We start from the raw sequence: 20127 nt of genomic DNA, 5'->3' as shown, positions 1-20127 counted from the left end.
AGAGAGGGAAAGAACAATAAAATTTGTATATAAATCTTCTAAGTTTGATAGTTTATATATTTCCTTAACTGATTAAATTTTCCCAGAAAGGACCTGTAATTTGTACCATAGCCTAATCACTTGGGGAATATGTAAAAGAAGATCCCATCCGTGGTTTGATGAGGACTGTATAAAGCTAAACATTCCCTAATTGAACATTTTAAATTATGTCAGGCTGTCCACAGTTCCTGAAATCTCTTCAGGAGCAAAAATGGGAGTATAAAACTACTGAAAAGGAAAAGAGAGAAATGCTAAAATAAGAAATAATGCCACATTTTAGTATATTATCGTTGACCATATGAGAGAAACTAAGTTACAGGTTCCAAGTATGACTTCCATATGGGAGGTGAGACTTAAGGTTAAACTTAAACAGTGACTGGTGGATATGAATTTTAGCAGCTCTATTTACAGCTATAAACTGTATATTTGAAACGTTCCCTGAATGGAACAACTTTATTATTGTCAAGTTTAAAAAAGGGAATGATTTGATCCATCCAGTTATGCCCAATTAGATTACTAAGCATTATCTGTAAGCTCTATATCAGACATGTCAAACACAAGGCCCAGGGGCCAGATCTGGCCCGCGAAGTGGTTTCATGTGGCCCGCGAAGCCATCCTGGAAACAGTGAGGGAACGGCTCCCACTGCCTTGGCACTGGCCCAGAGACCCTCCTTCTGCCAGAGACCCTCAGATCTGTCCCACTCCTGCCCAGGCCCCCATAGGCACCCTTGATGCGAACGATGTAGAGCTGGCCACGCCCAGCTAGTAGGCCATACGCACTCTAGCCACGCCCACCCAGTAGGCCACGCCCACCCTGGCCATACCCACCCGGCCCCCTGAGGGTAACCGCAATACTGATGCGGCCCTCCATGAAATTGAGTTTGACACCCCTGCTCTATATCTTTATAAGTTATATTTATAACATATTTGTTGGAAATTAATGGACTGGTTAGAAAAGAAAATCCTTCAGGATAGAAATCAACCATGAATCGGTGTTTGGTCCTACAACATCTCATGGAATAATATACCGTATATTCCCCAACATCTCCACAGGAACACTTTATATGGGATTTTATTCATTTTAAAACAGGCTTCCATAGTTTCTAGACTACCAAGAAAATCTTCCTGACCTGGTGCCTACTTATAAGAGTGAAAGCAAGGTTGTATTCTACATCTCTTATTATTTTTATTTTCTGTATTAATGATACGGTGGCAAGACTGGCAAAATTAGAGCATTGTTCTCTAAACCTGGTTGGCAAAGCTATTGCACTTCTCTTGTGTGCAAGATGATGCCAGCCAGCATTTCTGCTGCTCCGATCGGTTTGAAGACAGCTCTCCGATCAGTTTGAAGACAGCTCTATTATCAATTGCCTCCTGCTGCATAGACCATGATTTAATTATTAATTATGAAAACAAAATGCCTGGTTCTTTTCAAAAAAGCCTTCTAGCCATAATAATAGTTAAGAAATACACGACAATGACATTGAAGAAATTCAGGCTTCAAATACCTCAGAACTGTTTTTCATGCCATCAGTTCACAGAAGACCCAAATTCAGTCCCTAAAAGAGAAAGTCAGAAGAAGCATAGCTGCCATACTAATATTTTTTTCACACAATAGGAGGTAAATTATATACCTAATGGACTATCAATAAAAGTATTTGAGGACAAAGCAATATCACAGCTCTCCTATGGTTTCCAGATAGTACATATAAAGACATAGAACCATTAGAAGCTGTACAATCAAGCCTCCCAAGGAACCCGTTTTTGGTTCCTCGTTGTGTCCCTAACACAACCTCTCATGCTGAAACTGAAATGATTTCAATTAAAACTTTTGTCCTAATAGCACATGTTACTGATTTAAATTACATTTCAGCTGAGGTTGTCCAGCTTCTTAGACTTTTTCCAGATAAATTCCAGATTTGTTTGTTTTTTTAGTGAAAACTGCATACTGCCACCCTAGGCCATTGTGGTGTATCTCCCATTGTATTGATTCCAATGGAATTTGACCAGGCCAAAACATCTTTCAAGCAACATGCCAGATTCAGCCATGCAAAATTATTGCAGACAGGCTCCACCATATATTAGTGTATGCACAAAAAATGTTGTCCCTGCACATTACCTCTGCAATATTCTCCCCTAAAACACCAGAAGAACTTTTATTCTTGGTTACTAATGTCCTTCCCTCTGCCCTCCTGGAATGAAGATTTTTTTTTTATTCATGTTTATTTTACTTATTTAAAACATTTATATAGCTGGCCATCTTTGAACCAACTCTGGGAGGTTCCCAATCAAAGTTCTATAAAATACCTAAAGAGCTGCAGCTTTTCCTTGCGGTGAGGAAGAAATTGAAACTGTGGGTCATGTGCTTTGCCTTTTTTATAGAAATGTATGAGGTAGGTATATTTCCTCATGTAAAATACAGTATCTAGACAGGCCAGAGGCTGATTTTCTTTTGGTAGCTGACCAGGTGGCAAGGATTTCAAGCAATGTATCACGATTCTGGGTTAGAGTAGATTAAATGTAAACTACGTCTTCAAGTGAGGTAATGCTGAGCCTTCACTAGGCTTCCATAACTCAGTATCCTTCCTTCCACTGACCCCCCTTTTTCATCTTCTCCTTTTAAATATACACAGACCATTTTATGTTTTATTTTGCTATTTTATTATAATTAGCTGCAGCATAATTGTCTTAATATTAAGGGCTTTAGCAATTATTAGACTTTATAAGTTAACATAGCTTTACCTCCTTATAAATTCTAGAATTACCTATGTCCGTTTATAGTTATCTATCCTAGTTATTTATAGCATTTGGATTATTCATTGTAAAATTAATTGTAGTTTTATGGGATTCTTTTGCATTTTAATTCCTTTTTTTTCATTAAGAGTTTTATCTTTATTTTACTCCATCAATATGGCTTTTAGTTTCTGATTCTACTTTAGAGTAATTATTAGGTTATTAATTCTGTGGTGGTCTATGTCCAAAATAAAATTGATCGATATTCCTCAGAGAAGCAAAATTGTTCTGTCCTATGTGGCATTTCATTAAAAAAAATCTTCTTTCCTACTCATTATGAAGTATGTTTGTTACCATTTCAGTCCCTAAAGCTAAGTAGATACTAGTCAAGTAATTCAGTTCTAACATTCTGTTTGTTATTTTTGACCCATTCTTAATAGAGCTTTAAATGACTAACAACATAAATTAACAAAATAATAAAGAACCACTACAACAGCAGAAAAATATGTAAGAATAAGTTTGATAAAACACAATAACAGAATTGGAAATTGAAGTTCTTCCAAAAAGTGAAGGTTTTAACAAATTTCCAGAAGGCCGTTAAATGGGAAATGAGACTTTCCTCTGAAGGGGACCTAAGCAGTCTCTGAAAATGTTCCTTCCCTAATCCCAAATAGGCTTCATGAGTTGATTGGAGGTACAAGAGGTTCTCCAAAGTTGATGGATGCATTAATTTGGGAGATTAGAAAACTGTGCAACTTTCATTAAGAAACACATTTTAGATATGCCTATTATTAATAAATAGGCTAGAGTATTTTGGATCAATCATAAATTTGAAAAAATCTTCAAAGGCAGACCTACAGAGTATTTATTGCAGTAATCCAGTTGTGATATAATAAAAACATTAATTAATTAATTAAATTTGTATACCGCCCTTCTCCCGAAGGACTCAGGGCGGTTAACAGGGCATATATAATATTTATAATATTGACATATCCAGATTTGCATTCTTTGTGATGCAGTTGACGTACCAGTCTTAGGTAAATTTTTCCTGTGTACCATCAGGTTCCAAAAACCTGGTAAAATGTATGCTTTCATGAAGAAACATAGATTGGATCCCCAGTTCTGGATCAGGTTTATTTATTAAGAGCATTTCTATTTTGTTCCAGGTTGTCGATCCACATTTTATATTTAGGCAATAGTTCAGGCTCTCAGCACCCTCGTTGGAATAATATAGAAAAGTGAGTGTCATAGTGACACTAAGTTTCTCAAAACACCAAATAATCCTCTGAAAGTTAGACATAGATGTGGAATGCAGGAAAGTATAGAACTCTGTGGATCTTTATTGGCCAATATATAGGAAGTTGAAATTTTCAACAGTATCTTCCTAGACCCTTTCCAGAAAGGACTGAAGTTACTGTAGAATATTCCATGCAGAGCTGCCTATCTAGAAAGGCGAATGAAAAAAATAATGAAATGGTGAGTATAGCCTGTATATTAGGAACCTTTAACACTGTTGTATTAAGAGTTTTAAAAAATAAAGAAAATACAAGAACATTGATAATTGGCCCACCAAATTTGTAATACCACATCTTGCACTTAAGGTTTCATAAAGAGTGGGTGAACAGATATTTTTGATATCAATAGGGGGAGAGCTGATTCCCCTTGAGAATAGTGTACACAAATTCTTATGTTCAAGATTTTCGGGTTCACCTTTGATTCATGTAAGAATTCAACAGCATGGGAAGCAATGTATAGAGACTCAGGTTAATGCTCAGATCAATACAATTTATTTTTAATACATTTGTATCCAATCTTTCTTCTGGGACAAGAGTGGGCCACATTGGGTCCCAAGAGCCCCACTGGGGTTGCAACACCAAAATTTAGTGGCAAATCACTGAATATTGCAGGTTCAGTTTCCGGCAGGAAAAAAACAAAACACCCCTCACTGTGGAAAACGCCTTATTATTATTAAGGGGAAAAAAAGGACAATCAATCCCCTCCCCCTCTTCCTTCCCCCCCCCAAAGTTAAATGCAGCCCTGTCTGTAAAATAATTTTCTCTCTTGCTCTACAATAATAGCCCTACTAGTTATTAAAGATAACGACTAGCCAAAGAAGCTCAGAAATCGTAATAACAGAAGGGTTTGAACCTGTCCCACTCAACTTGTTTCTTTCTGTATATCCAGTTTCTTTCTGTTTTGTAATATAATGTTTGGGGAAGAATGCTTGTTAAATACTATACTTTTCTGTAGATGCAGGCAATCTTTCAGATTTGTTCCCATAATTTTCTTGAGATGGTTCAGTGCAGTATGGACAATTTAAAGGTATTCCATCATGTAGCACTTTTAAAAATATGTACTGTACAGAGGATAAAAAGAGCACTTATTTTTCTGTACTTCATTCTATAGTATATTCAGCTTTAAGACCAATATCTTTATATGGTTAACTTCATATTTGTGAAAACTTTTGTTTCCAATTAAAAATGGAATACATCTGACTTTTTGATAAAGGCACATACAAGATTGGCCAAAGGGTGTAGAATGCACTTTGGTTTTCATTGGGGAAAAACAATTATGGCAACAAAATGTCTTGGGTATTAAAATATATCATAGCTAAATAGATGAATGTGTCTTCACTTTCATGTCTTTTAAGAAATTTCAAGATAACTATGACAATAATGAGCAATATTGGCAGTTGAAATATGTACGCATCTGTGTTGTATATATTTAACTGCATATTTAGTTAAATATATGCTCTAGTGAGATTTAACAGAATTGCCTCTATTATACAGGTTCTAGAGCAGGGGTGTCAAACTCAATTTCATTGAGGGCCGCATCAGCATTGCAGTTGCCCTCAGGGGGCCGGGTGGGTGTGACCTGGGTGGGCGTGGCCTATTGGGTGGGCGTGGCTAGAGTGTGTATGGCCTACTGGGTGGGCGTGGCCAGCTCTACATTGTTGGCATCAAGGGTGCCTATGGGGGGCCTGGGCAGGAGTGGGAGAGATCTGGGGGTCTCTGGCGGAAGGAGGGTCTCTGGGCCAGGGCCAAGGCAGTGGGGGCCGTTCCCTCACTGTTTCCAGGATGGCTTCGCGGGCCGCATGAAACCACTTCGCGGGCCGGATCTGGCCCCCGGGCCTTGTGTTTGACATGTCTGTTCTAGAGGGTACATAGGTTTTAAAGTTATTTTTTTCTTTTCAATTTTAAGACATTTAGGAAACTTTTACATTTTGCTTTGTGGTTTCCACAGATACAATCATTTTTTTTAACAATTCGACAGAAGTACATTTTTATTTAGTAACTACAGGATTGGGACTAGACATGTACAAAACATTCTGTGCATGAAAGATGGTTTCAGGTACTCCATATCTAAATTGAAACATGCACATTGGCCCATGCACAGAATGAATTTATGTTTTTTGTCCAAGAAGTAATTTTTAAGGGGTGGTGAGGAAACCAACTCCATAAGGAACTGACGGAAGGGAAAAGGGGGAAAGACTGAGAAAGCTGAGACACTATGCGATTATGCCCCATTGCGACATTGGCAGCAGCAGCTAAAGGAAGAGAAGGAAAATGTTGGAAAATCAGGAAGGTGAGCAGGCCAGTGGGACAGGGAACAATGAAAAGAAGAGGTGGGTGGTGTTCTCCAGCCTTGATCTACTCACCCTATCCAGATTTGTCTGAAACAGAACAATTGGAAGTGTTCCAAGTTTCAATCCTATTTAACTGTCTGGCTTTGAATGGTTTAGCAGAATATCCTATCTGACCCTGCTGTAATACAGTGGTTTTGCTATTATTATTATTATTTCTTTAAAAAAACCTTTTCACGCACATCCCTATTTTCATCAATGAAATGCACTTGAATACATCTGCCTTATGAGATTTCAGTTATTTGTTGTAATTTTCAACAGCTATTTTATTGTTTATTAACTATATAACTGGCATTGCCAACTACTTCGCTATTTAATTTACTAAATGCTCATTGGTTTAATATACCCAGGATTGTATTTTTATCAATTTTGTAGCCATTTTTAACACCTTTAATGGATACCAAAGTGAATATGGTCTGTGCTTATACTTACAAGGATCTCAAATGTAGCGGTCCTGATTGTTCAACACAGCAAGAAAATTCACTTTCACAGTCAACAAGTCATCTTACTCAGTTGAACACAAAAGTTAAATAGTTTGTAATTTCAATAGTAGGAAGGAAAATACAGTACAAATTACTAAAAAATACTAAAATATAGAATTGTTTTCAGGCATCCTTGCTACATTAATCGCAGCAGTCACCTGAAATTTGAAACTTTTAATAAAAAGTTCTTAAATATAAATTATATGGCAAATGTACAATACATTGCTTATACAGTCTTTTAATCCAGTGTTCTGTAGTACTCCAGCAACCAGTACAGTTGCCTTGCTTTGTGAGAAAAAGTAACTACCCCAAGTCTTCCAAATTTCTTACTATCATGAATGTGAGTGATCTGAATCAGGTATACCACTGTCTCTGTAGCTTCTGTTACTACTGCTTTCACTGTGGTTGTTTTTATACAGATTCATCCCATTAGGTGGAAATATGGTATGTATTACAAACTCCTCTTTAGACACTTGCTCATTATTCAGAGAGATCATCTGAAAAGAAGTCTCTCTGATTTCTAGGATGGAATTGTCCTTCTTAGTTCCAGCCTCAGCATAGTCATCTTTTCTTCGCCGTCCTTTGCTGTAGGTACAATTTCTTGAGAACACGGAGCCATTCCTGTGGACATACCAGCAGACTAAAGCAAGCAATGCTATAGCTACCAGAGCCACTGCCCCTCCTATGATGGCAGCTAAGGGCAAGTTAGAATTTTTGAATGGTTCTTTCTCTTGCTCATGGTTTAGGGTTGTTGTAGGATTGTACATTCTAAGAGGAGCAGTTTCGGTCTCTATACAGACAGGAGTTTCATCATACAGATAGATGTTACTGGTTTCCATGGGAACCATGCATACACGGTATGGGGAATCTGGCTCAAGTGCAGTGAGCAGGTAGTCATTTCGATCCCCTGTAACAATGGTTTCAGTGATAGATCCAAAGGCTGGGCTGTGACCCATTTTGAGCCAGCTAAGTCTCAGAGCAGTCATGGGTAGTGCAACTTTCCAAGAAATGTGAATAGTCTCCGTGCTTACAGATTTTACAACAATGGTAATGATTTCCTGTGCCGGGGAAGCTGTTCTGTAATTTTTATGTGGGTTAACAGTCTTTATTTCAGGAGATTTGGTCACAGAAATGGGCCAGTGTCCTTGCACAGGATATAACGTGTTTGGTATTGAAGCAGTAATTTGGATAGTGCTTACAATATCTTCATCTATGCAATCAAATAGCTCTTTGTTGAGATCTTTGATTGCCATGCCCCGCACTTTTTCTGGTGCTTGACACATCAGTCCACGTACATTAACTTTGAGAGGCAGGGTCTGTAGCCAATCACGAACCCATTTCATCTTGCACCCACAGCGCCAGGGATTGTTGCGAAGAAACAACTGGGTTATATTGTCTAGGTCATCAAAGACACCCTGAGGTAAATTACTGAGATTGTTATTTGACATATCCAATCGATATAATTGACGTAGATATGCAAAAGCATTAGGTGGTACACGATTGATATGGTTTTCTTGTAGATAAAGCTTTCTCAGATTTGTGCCCGGCAAATTTATTGGAGCTGCTGTAAGAGAATTACGAACTAGTGAGAGTTCAGTTAAATTGACTAGATTTGTGAAGACCTTCTCTCCTAATCCATGATTGCTTAAGAGATTTCCATCTAAAACTAAACGTTTTAAATTTGTAAGATCTTGAAGGGACAGCTCTGAAATTGTGGAAATACGATTATCATCCAAGCGCAGCTCTTCTATTGTTTTAGGCAAGCCCCAGGGAATGGTGCTAAGGTGATTTCGAGAAAGAAAAAGTAGTCTGAGATAAATATTATCCCGGAAGGCTCCATCTTCAATACTAACAGCAGAAACAGAATTATCATCCAAATGCAATTCTTCTAGATAAGGAATTTGTGACAGTGAATCATAAGTAATTGTCCTTATGTTATTTTCTTGCAAATGCAATTCTTTCACATATTTTGGAAGGTTGATAGGGAATTCATCCAAGCTGTTGTGATATAAATAAATTCTCTCTACTTTTATTAAGGTTTTTAACTCGGAAGGAATTCCAGCATTATTAATTTGATTGTTTTGAAGGTAAAGAGTTGTAGCATCCCCTGGAATCCCAGTTGGAATAGAAGTCAAGTCACGATCATTGCAGTAAATGAATCCTGCATCACAGCGACACACAGAAGGGCATGTTTTGGCACTGGCAAAATTAGGTGCCATTTTCAGCAACAGCACTATCTTTGTCCAAATAAGGATGAAGCTCCAGGTTACACTGATCATGGTCAAGTTGCAGTGAGATTTGCACACAAACTAGTGCTTAATTTTCAATAACCTAGGAAAGAAAATCAGATTAATAGTAGAATGCATAGGGTAAGTACTACTTTGAAATAAGATAGAAATGATCTTAAAAATAGGATGCATATTTTTTCAGGAAAAGGTGCTATTGTATTCATGTGTGTGTGTACATACACACATATACATACATACACAGACATACATACGATTTCTGGAATTACAGTAATGTGAGAATGGGTTTCCTTATAAGAAATAACAAAGCAGGGGCATAATTAATTTCAATAAAGTTTATTCTGTTCTTTGTTATCTCTGGATTTTATACTGCTGTGCTTTAGAATTTTGTTTCAGAATTTATCCTGTCATTTTGGCAAAAGCCAGAATAATCATCTTCCCTACGCCAAAAAATTTAGAGAGCTGTATATGATAGGTCACCTCACAATTCTTTGGAATAGAGCATTTGCTTGACATATTGAGATGTGGGTTGGAGGATAATAAATTTGTCACTTATCATATGGATTAATTAAATTAGTAACTTCCAGAAGTGTACATACAGGCAGTGATGGGATTCAGCCAGTTCGCACCACTTCAGCAGAACTGGTAGCTAATTTTTTGTTGCCCAGGCCCAGAATGGACTTCCAGAAGCAGCATCCCCACAGAGAACTGGTTGTTCACATATTTGAATCCCACCACTGGATACAGGTGATCATAGAAGGTCTATGTGGTCATTACAACTGACAGAGACTTAATAGAACATAATCAATATACAGGTGAATAACATTTCATGAACTATCATGAAATGTGTGCATCAGTCTCACTCATTTAGCTGAAACATCCTTGCAAACCAAATCCATATTGCTTTCTATTTTGGTCTTGGTCACATGCTACATACAAACCAGGAAAAGTTAAACTTTAGTGACAGCGATGCAGCTTTTATTTATAAGAGAAGTGAACATGCATTGAAGACCTATTTTGTTGAACATCAGCATACTGATGGCTTTTAGTAATGCAAGTAAATAATGTCCATATCTAATGCATTATAATTATCTTATTTGTTATAAACTAATACTAGTTAATTTATTTGTTATACTGCTCAATAAAATTAACGAAAAACCGAAACAAGTTTATTAAAATATGTTTTTTCAGGCATATTATTATTACAATAATGTTCCAATCCAAAGATTCCTACTCTACATAGCTGCTAAGCTAGCTATTTTAGCGAACAGCACTGCTGTACAAATCTTACACTAAGGCCTGAAACCCAGCTTCTTTTGTACTGTTTGCATCAAGGTTTTGTATATAAGGAAATATTCTTTAATTTCACATGGTCAATCTTTTATCTCTTTCTAGAATGACAGTAGACTTTGTAATAATTGGCAAAATAATTTATTATTGTTCTTACCTTATTTAAATACCGTATATGAGGGAATAGTTTGTGCTTACTAATCCAATGGACATCCAGTTTTCCAAAAAAAGGTTGACTTGGGAGAAATAAATTGTTTAGTTCTCATAACTGTACTTCTTTTACATCAATACATTAAATTATTCTTATGGGTAAGAGTATATTTCCAGATGAGCTCCATTATATTCAGTAAGTATTTTCTATGAAGTTTGAACATGGAACATAAAAACATCCAGTTAAGAGAAAAGTAACTCTGCTGGAAGAACAGTTCTAAGAAGTAGAGGATTTTCCTTCTTTTAAGTCTGCATGTGAAGAATTTGTTTTGGTTTCGTTTAATATCCTTAATAAAAATGGCATTCTTTGTACTTCTCAGACGCTTTTCTGCGTTATATAGCTAGAGATGGTCAGTTCCATGTGTATAGAATTATTTGTGGTATAAGGCTTAAATTATGATGGCTTCTTCATTAAATCGAGGATCTGTTTTTGGTCCAGAATCATTCAGCTGTAAACCTTAAGCAACAAGTATTTTCTGATAAATCCATGCTTGCTGGGCTGTGTGTTTTATTTAGAACTTGGCCAGGATTTCCAGTTTAGAGTAGTTCCTCATTCTGTCTGTATTTCCAGGTGCCTACTCCTTTTGGCAGAATTTGATTTTAATTCAGAGGTTTTTCTTCTTGAAGAAAGACAACTAACAAGGAATTTTCTCAGATATTTCACTCAATCCTTGCCTAAAAAATAGAAATAAAAATAAATTAGTTGCCATCAGGTAGAATTTATTAACCTTTTTTAAACAAAAATCATTTCAGCTATTGTATGAAGAGTCCAACCAAAACATGATAATAAGCTTGAGTTAACAGAGCACAAGAAATCTGATAAACATGACATGACACATGACTCTAAAGACGCAGATTAAGGCCAAGGTTCTTGGATGACCTGCATGCTTCTATTTACAATTTTCTACTGTCAAGGAAAAGACAAACACCTGTAGTTTAGATTATGCAAGAACATTTTTTTAATACAGCAGCTCTTTTGCAATATTGTGCTGGGCTTAATATTTTATCTTGTTGAATTCCTTCTGAATTCTTTGGAATGTCCAAAGCAGCCAGTAAGGTAGTATATTTCTAAATGGTACAGTTAGGTTGAAAAACACACTACATTTTCTATATCTTGGTAATATTTATAAGTCTACTTATATGATTAAGACTACAATCTGAAACACACTATGAAATAAACTCAAGTAATGCATAATGCATACTGAGTTCTCCCACTGGGATTTCACATTTCTAATCCAAAATACTAGGTGATTATGCTGACTAATATTTTTACCGTTAGCCATTTATACACATTATAAATATCTGTAGACTTAAAAGACTAGTCAAGCTTTTATAGCTTTTAAAAATATTTCTGCAAAATGAATCAAAATTGCTTAATTATGATTTCAAAACTTATTTAAAATTGTTAATTATCACGTACTAGCCTAATGATTTGATTATTTTAACAATGATAAAAACAGGTTCTTGAGATATGCAGATTCATTGTCATTCAGTACATTAAATAAAATATCAATACAAAATATTTTGGAAAAACCAGTAAAAATATTTAGATTAGTTATGGCCAAATGAAATGAATAATAAAGCTTAGAGACCAGAAAGAAAACAGAAAACATTGCTCACTTCACTAGCAAGTTGTCTCAATTGTTAAGCTATATTCTATTGCCATTGGCCATTCCATTGGCATCCTTCAGTCTCAAGAGCCTATGATATTGTGCTCTTGAAAGAGGTCCTAAAGCAACATCTGGTGTGGCTAAAAAGGCCAATTCGAGAGTGGCAGTCCCTTCCACACTGAGGGCAGATAAATCTGTCCCCTGTCCAGCCCCCAGATTTCGCTGGTTCCTGGACTGCCTCTTTCCCTCAGCCTGCCGCACAAGTGTCTCTTCGAATTGGAGAAGGCTATATAGCTATATAGCTTTTGGGGAAAACATTAATTTGATATTTATAATTAATTCATTCAATTTATAATCAGTTTTTAACTCTCTAATCCACTTTTGTTTGTTAATGGTCACATTTCTTTCAATATTTCACAATGTTTATTTGTGAAAAATAGTTCCAAATAAGTTTGGCACAGAGGGTAAACTGGGTGAATATTTATATAAAAAGATAACAGGAATAAGAACTGCCTTTATAGAAAAAGTGAAGCTTTAATATAATGAACAAGAAAGGTAGATTTAATGAGGGGTATTTTAAGGAAAACGAGGAAAGTATACAAAATATATTTCTGCTTAAGTAGAATGCTTGCTTCTATGAACTGAATAATGTATGTCCATTTCCATATGCTTATAATTTTTCTTCCAATGTATTGTTTAATGTTCAATATCTGATGTACTGCCACTATTATATTAACCATAGTGTTGGATTAAAATGAAAGCAATACAATATAATTCTTGTATTTATAAATTTTTCCTCAAAATTATCTGAAAATAAGAAGATAAAATAAGTCTCCTTAAAGGAAAGGAAAGATTTGTTCAAAAATGTGGATTCTGCCGTTTCTCTTAATTAGAAAGAGGTACAGTTTTCTTTACTTTTCCCTTAACCTATTATTCTGGAATTCCAAGAGATCCTTTATGTTTCAAGTTAATGCTGAGAACAATGTGTTTGCATAATAAAGGCAAGTGATCTGTCCAACAGAATAGAAGTTTGCTGCCTTGTTTAGTGCTGCCTCTTTTTCTGGTGGTGTCCTTACATATATTCTTTGACATCAGGTCATTTATAGCTGAGTTTGCAAGATGAAGAGAGAAATGTCTTCCCACTGTTAAGAGACACTGTGGCCAGGTTTTTTTTTGTAGCATCAAACTGAGGCCTACAAATTTGAAAGGAACATTAATTTTGAACAAAACAGGAAGAAAATGAAATCCTGGATGCACTAGTCCACAACAACCCTATTTATGTGTAAAAAGTACTCATTTTACTGCATTGCACAAAAAGATGTTTTCCTTCTAAGTATACAGGTGAATTATTCTTGTCATATACTTCTATCTAGAACTATGTGACAGTATTCTAGAAAATGGAGTGCCCATGTATACAATATATGGCTGTATATATGTACTCATTACTGATATTCTGATATGGAAGACTGAATTCATTTTAGCAGCAGTGTTTTGGAAAAACATGTCTCTTTTAGCTGTCAACATGATAACAAGTAGAATTAATTCACCTAGCTGTACAAAACTAAATGTTTTGTGTATCTATCTGTTTTATGGTTTAGTGCTTGTAGATTAAGAATAATGTCTCCTCACATTTTTGTCTTCAGGTGTATTAATTCCTATACGGATTTTGATTAATCATTCTAGAATCACTAGTAAGCTTTTCTTGTTATAAAACAGTCTTATCGGAATATGTCAGTTAAATATGACTTAGCAGTACTGAAAATAAAATGCATTAAATTGCTTTCTTAAATTATTATACAGTTGATAATAATGAAAAGCTTTCTAATTACACTGCCTGTGAGCTGATTTATACGAACATAGTATTTCAGGAAGTTAGCTCATTTATATAATTTATATATATATATATAATGCAAGGCTAAAATATCGTGCTTGGGGCAAAAGAGTGTAAAGCATTCTTGAAAAGTAATCCTCTGTATCTTTCTCTTATTTCAATGGTGTTTTCTTTGGCTTATGCAAATAAGCAGCACATAGAGCTATTGTTTCTGAGATATGAGGATTTGCTCACAGTTTTCATTCAATTGCTTTAATCATAAATTCTGATGCCAATGGCTTTCCCCAGAAGTTTAGACTTCTATAAACAGTAACAACAATGTGAGCAAAGATATCTTCTATCTCAGCATGTCATCCTAAAAAAAGATAGAAATACAATTTCTTGTATTAAAGATTGTCTGGTACAAAAATACTTTTACTTATAAAAATGCAGCTTTAAAGAAAAATATAAATAGTACTTACAAAATTAAGCTTTTTATTTGTTGAAAGCAAATAATAATAATAATACTGAAATACTGTTCATGTGTAAAAACAATAAATAAGCATAAACCAAAAAGACAACTGACAAACAAAAACAACATCACTTTTTCTATTTGGGGAAAAATTACAGTATTATCCCAGATTCTTTCCCTTCCAAATCTAGCAGCATTCTGTTCAGCAGGCTTAATTGTCAGATCAATAAACTTAGGACTTATTATTTTATTTATTTTATTATTTTATTCTAAAATTCTTTGTGTTTTAAGTTCAATGGGAACAGTTCCAAGTTGCTCTGTTTAGAATTTCAACTTTTCACAACTCTGATTATCTTTCAAAAGTTGCTGAGTTTAATTTATCCAAATGCTAGAGAACAATTGCTATGATTGGTTGGAAATATTCTTAAAAATATTTTTATATACTGCTCAAAATAAATAAATAAAGGGAACACAAGATAAGATCCTACTATTAAATACAGTACATTGTGTTGTTTAAGTGTTCCCTTTATTTTTTTGAGCAGTATATATTGCTTAGTTAGTATATACCTGGAATGAACCCTCAACACTTGACCTTTGGTCCTGACTTAAAGAGATGCCATCCTTAAATATTTTTTTCTAGTTGCTCATACTTTAGATAGCGTTTATTCCTACCTTATTATATATTTTTGTTTAGTTTATTTCCCAAATACTAACTTTTAATCTAACACTACCAGATATCGAGTACGTATTTTATTGCTGAAGGTTGGAACACTTGTTTTATTAATTTTAGGTTTTAATTTTATCGTTATGTCTTCTAATAGTCTAATTGCTTAGATAATGATTGCAAGGACACTGTTGTTGAAGTAAAATTGTTTGAAATCACGGGAAGTCTGTGTGATTAAGATCTGAGAAATAATCAGAATCTGATGCAGTTAAATTAAGTGGAGTTCAACTTCCAATGCACAAAAAGAAGCACTGCTGTTCAACAAATGTCATTATTTAGTGTACATAAATTAAAGTTTATTTCAATTTTAGGAGAAAAACAAAACAAAAATTATCTAATAGATTAATTGTTTAAGTTAAAGGACAGCACTATGTATTCCTATAAACCAAGACTTCTGCTGTAACTTGAACACAGAAATTCTGCCCGCTGGGGGGTAGCACACACTGCAAGAAATCTCTACACAAAAACTGCAAATCTCTCTGTCCTTTTTAATGCAACTGTCTCGTTTCACTGCTTTAATCACAAAGGCTTCTGGTAGGAAGTATGTGGAAGATTCCAGAGGAACAAATACATAGTGCGAAAAGCACTTATTTCTCACAGTGGCTATTCTGTTACACTCATTTTCTAGGGAGATTGCACTCTAAAAATGCAGTTTGAAGATCTCAATAATATATATAAAGTTTGATATCAGTAGATGGCCAGTGTTCCTTAATGGAAAAGATAATGAGACAGAACTAGAAGAAAAGCTGTGAAGGGAAAGAAATCTTATGTGATGAATAATTCCTGAAGTTTAAACTGAGGAAATTCTTTTCCGGTATAATAACATGAATATGAATCCACTGTTCTCAACTTTGATATCTGGAATGTTGGAAGCTAAAATTTGTTTATCTATTCAGTCCAATATTAACTCAAGAAAAATACTAGCAGTCTTGCTTTCATGGCACATACTAAAACTTTTCCTAAAACATTAAAGATTTCATAAAAGCTTTTGCAATATAAGAGCTAGTCCTATATAAATTATTTGAAATTCATATTGCTTTGGAACTTGGGTGTCTTATAGGGCAAGGATTATAGAGATAGGTTTGAATAATCAAAGTCCAAATTACAACTTAACTTTTCTCAAATTATATTAAAGATTAATTGCTCCAAAAAGAGAGAGAAGAAAATCATTTTCTACTACCTTGCAAAATTTCATTGTGGCAGTATTTAATTATCATAACAGTTAATGCAGAGCATTTAACTTCTACATGATTTGTATTAATATTTAAAACAATCAGTGAAATAGGTTTTTCACCCTGATAGTAATAGATAATGCTGGTCATAAATTCAGTGCTTACCAACTGAATCTAATTTACTGCACTTAAATCAAATTTGAGTGATCCTTCCAAAGTAGCAGTTGGAATAAACCTTTTACCTAAAATCTTAAATTATTTACTGGTTTTTAGGATCAGGGACTTACAAAATATGGGATTGGTTTTTTGGCAGAGAAGTGTTTTCAATACAGATTCCCCATGCTTGCAACTATACACACAGCTCTTGTGCAGATTTAAGCTCTGCATGAGTATGTATATACATATGTACCGTAGCTAGACAGTTCCTTAGTAATTTATATGTACATGAAGCAATTCAATGTGAACTTATACTACTTTAGAAAGCCATTTATACCTTTTTCATAGGGAATAATGAACGAAACACAGGACTATGGCTGTCTGCTAAGACTATGGCTCTGTGCGGTTTACTGCTAAATAAATGAATGACACTGGATTACACTTTAATCAGGATTGAATGTAATATATTAATTCTAATATATTCAGTTGATGAAGGAGAAAGGTATTACAATTAGACAATTTTCTGTAAAACCAGTAGCAACTAAGCCTTATATTTAGTTCTTCTCCTTTTTAAAAATAGCTATAAATGTATCTATTGGAATGGTAGGACTTTTAAAATCTTATCCTGTTATTTTGCATACATGTTCTAAAATTTTAATTTAAATATAAATCCTGTACTTATAATTTCAGAATTATAGTCATAATCTGTTCTTACAACATGGAAGACACTGGGTTTCCAGAAAATAAACCATGGCAAAAGCTTTTTATACAAAATTCCTACACTACTTTAAAAAATAAAATAAAAAAACCAATGTGGCTATGTCTATTTCACTCTAAAGTATCATTAGAGTTATTGGCTTAATTTATGTAACCTTATGTATTGGCTTGTAATGCAGGTCACATACTTTAGGCATTTTTGGCATCACACTGAAGAAAGATTGTTGTATAATATGTGTGTGCGCGCGTGCATGTGGTGAGTATTTTTGTGCATGTGTATATCTTAGTCTGCCTTAGGTGTTAGATTGCATCAAACTAATATGGGATTTCGGTAGTAATGCGAGCTTTAAAATCTAGGTGTAGCTGTTTGTCTATCCTTTTCAAAGAATAATAAAACTTCTTCCAAGAAGACTAAGACGTTGGCTCTGGAAAGGAGCACTCATTTTTAAAGGACTATTGATCCCCTTATTTAGCTGTAAAAATAAGTATTAAAGGAACACACATGCCTCACATACAGCGTTGGAAATAGCAGAAAATATACACGTTGATTTTTGGTATGGTCTCTATTGCTCTTTAGCATTTTGTTGAACACAACAGCAAAGTCTGCCATTTGACTATTTAGGTATGTTAGTTTTAAAACCACAAAGCTTCAGTTTGAACACATAGTTTTTAACCATCAGCTTTTTATTTATTTATTTTTTTAAAAAAACAACAACACTCATAGTTATAAAGTACAAACGCTCTTTTTGCATTTCATTGTTGATTTGAAAGTCTCTCCACGCTCCTTATTTTTTCTTTCCTCATGCAACGTTAATAATTTCGGAATCAAACTTGAATACAAATTATAAAAAAAAAAAAAAGCCGTGAAAATACTTACCATCGGGCTGCGGTAGAGGAAACAAAAAAAGCAGCAACAAATCTAGAAATTCCATTTATAAATGCAGGACCCTAGTAATTCCAGCATGGGTATAATAAAGCCTCTCTCCGTTTCAAGAAACCCCAGACAAAAAGCAGCATCAAGCAAGCTGTCGTGGGCGCTTTCACAGGGTCAGTTTCCTTCTCCCTCACTAAGAAAGAGCAAGGGGGGAAAGCATTCCAGTTACGTGCGTGCAGCCCACCTCCAAAGTCTGAAGTTACAAGCTTTCACCTAACAGTGGTTGAGTAAAGAGGTGATGTCATCAGTGGGTATGGCTTTGGCTCTGCTTCAGAAGGCATCTGAATAAGCAAGCAGTCCAAAGGATGGGCTTACAGACACCAGAGGGCGTCAGAGGAGGCAAATCAAGATTGGTGTGCCAAAAGAAGCAATGAGCTGAATTAACTGTTCACCAGAGTTAGCTGTGCCTAAAACATTTAAGTCATCTTCCAACGAGTACGTTTGGCAACCTACTATGTGGATGTGGCAGATAGGGGATTTCTTTTGACATAGTTGTGGATGTTATATTTAGACGGGGGAGGGGGGGGCACCATTCGGAATGCACGTTACACTTATTAAGTGCGTAGTAGATCGCCACGCCGCTAGCCCTATCATAGGCTTTAATATCTTGCTTGAAGATTATATAATTCAATTGCTGGAGAATTTATCAGCAGCTTTTGCTTAATAACTTCTTAGGTCATAAAGCATTTTTTTTCATGAGAGAAAAGGGTTAGTCTTTAGGAGATATTTGGTACTTTTAGGCAGTTTTAATGTTCACCATCAAGGCACAAAAGCAGATGGATCTCTTTTCAGATCCTCTGAAAATATAAAGTGGACTTTTTTTTGACAGGGTGTTTTATTTATATCAAAAACGGAGGCTGAAACTGCATGAGAAGCATTTTTGGGAGAATTTAAAAATTGTCAAGTGAAAACACCTTGACAACTAAAATAAATATTATGGAAGAGCATTCATGACTTAGTCAAATGCATGGAAGTCGGAAACACTCAGCTATCCATGTTTTGTTCAAGCTCAGTTCTGACTGTAGTTGGAAATTCTAGTTAGAACATTGTAGACAATCATGCCTTATCTTTATGATAAGACTATTTGAATGTATATGATGTTTTCTATTGCAATCCAATTATCTTTCACTAGTAATTTATTAACTAGACTGTGATTGCTTTCCCAGAATCTGCATTTCTTTCCAATGTATTGATTCTAAATCTGCTCATTTGTAGGCAGCCTTCAAGTATTTGGCTGCATTCTGTGTGTTCAAACCTTATAAGCAGCCTGCATTAATCTCTGATCTTCAGAGAGGGCAGTTCTTGTGGGCATCAGAAAAAAGAGAAATGGTTATTAATTTCACAAGAGATCTGATCATTTAAAAATTCATAACTATGGAAATCGTTGGAGGCCTAAAATATTGGGAGACAAAGGAAAAGGTAAAAACATTTAACCCTGTCCTTTTTAGAACATTACATGTATTTTCACCAGTGAAGAAAACAGATTTTTTGCTTACTAGATTCACTGTAGAATATTGTTCAATAGTTTGCTTTGGGGAATTTCTATTCTGCAAATATTTTTTGTCTGTTATAGAATCCTCATTAGTCCATTTAAATCATTCAACAGGTTATTGTGCATGTTATATAATTTCTCTACATGTATCAGTGGAAAGTTCATAAAAAGATATGCAGATTTCACATTCAGCTATCTTAGTCAGTGAAGCTTAGCCAAGTGTTTAATGCATCAGTTAGAAATGAAACAAATCTTCTTGAACAATTCCAATGGGTCCTAAAGAAATAATTAGATTTTACCAGGTTACAGCTGCTATAGAAAACTAAAATGTTTTAAAACATTTTTTTTAAAAAATAGTATTAAGATTTATCTTTATTTCTACTTTTATTATTGAGAT

General features: G+C 34.9%; 2 protein-coding genes across 3 annotated transcripts in view; one reads left to right on the top strand and one right to left on the bottom strand.

The window, feature by feature from the left end:
* MACROD2 (mono-ADP ribosylhydrolase 2) overlaps positions 1 to 20127 on the top strand; it is a 1127318-nt gene that overhangs the window by 60827 nt on the left and 1046364 nt on the right. The window lies entirely within an intron of this gene.
* On the bottom strand, positions 7230 to 9176 carry FLRT3 (fibronectin leucine rich transmembrane protein 3; the record flags this gene model as incomplete). The annotated part of the gene is made up of 1 exon (XM_083358120.1): positions 7230 to 9176. The coding sequence occupies one exon, from the start codon at positions 9174 to 9176 to the stop codon at positions 7230 to 7232; it is 1947 nt and encodes a 648-aa protein (XP_083214246.1).

Source organism: Vipera ursinii, assembly GCF_947247035.1.
Source record: "Vipera ursinii genome assembly, chromosome: 1".
Classification (NCBI taxonomy): domain Eukaryota; kingdom Metazoa; phylum Chordata; class Lepidosauria; order Squamata; family Viperidae; genus Vipera; species Vipera ursinii.
The sequence above is the reverse complement of the archived record's forward strand: the minus strand, read 5'-3'. Positions and strand labels throughout refer to the sequence as shown.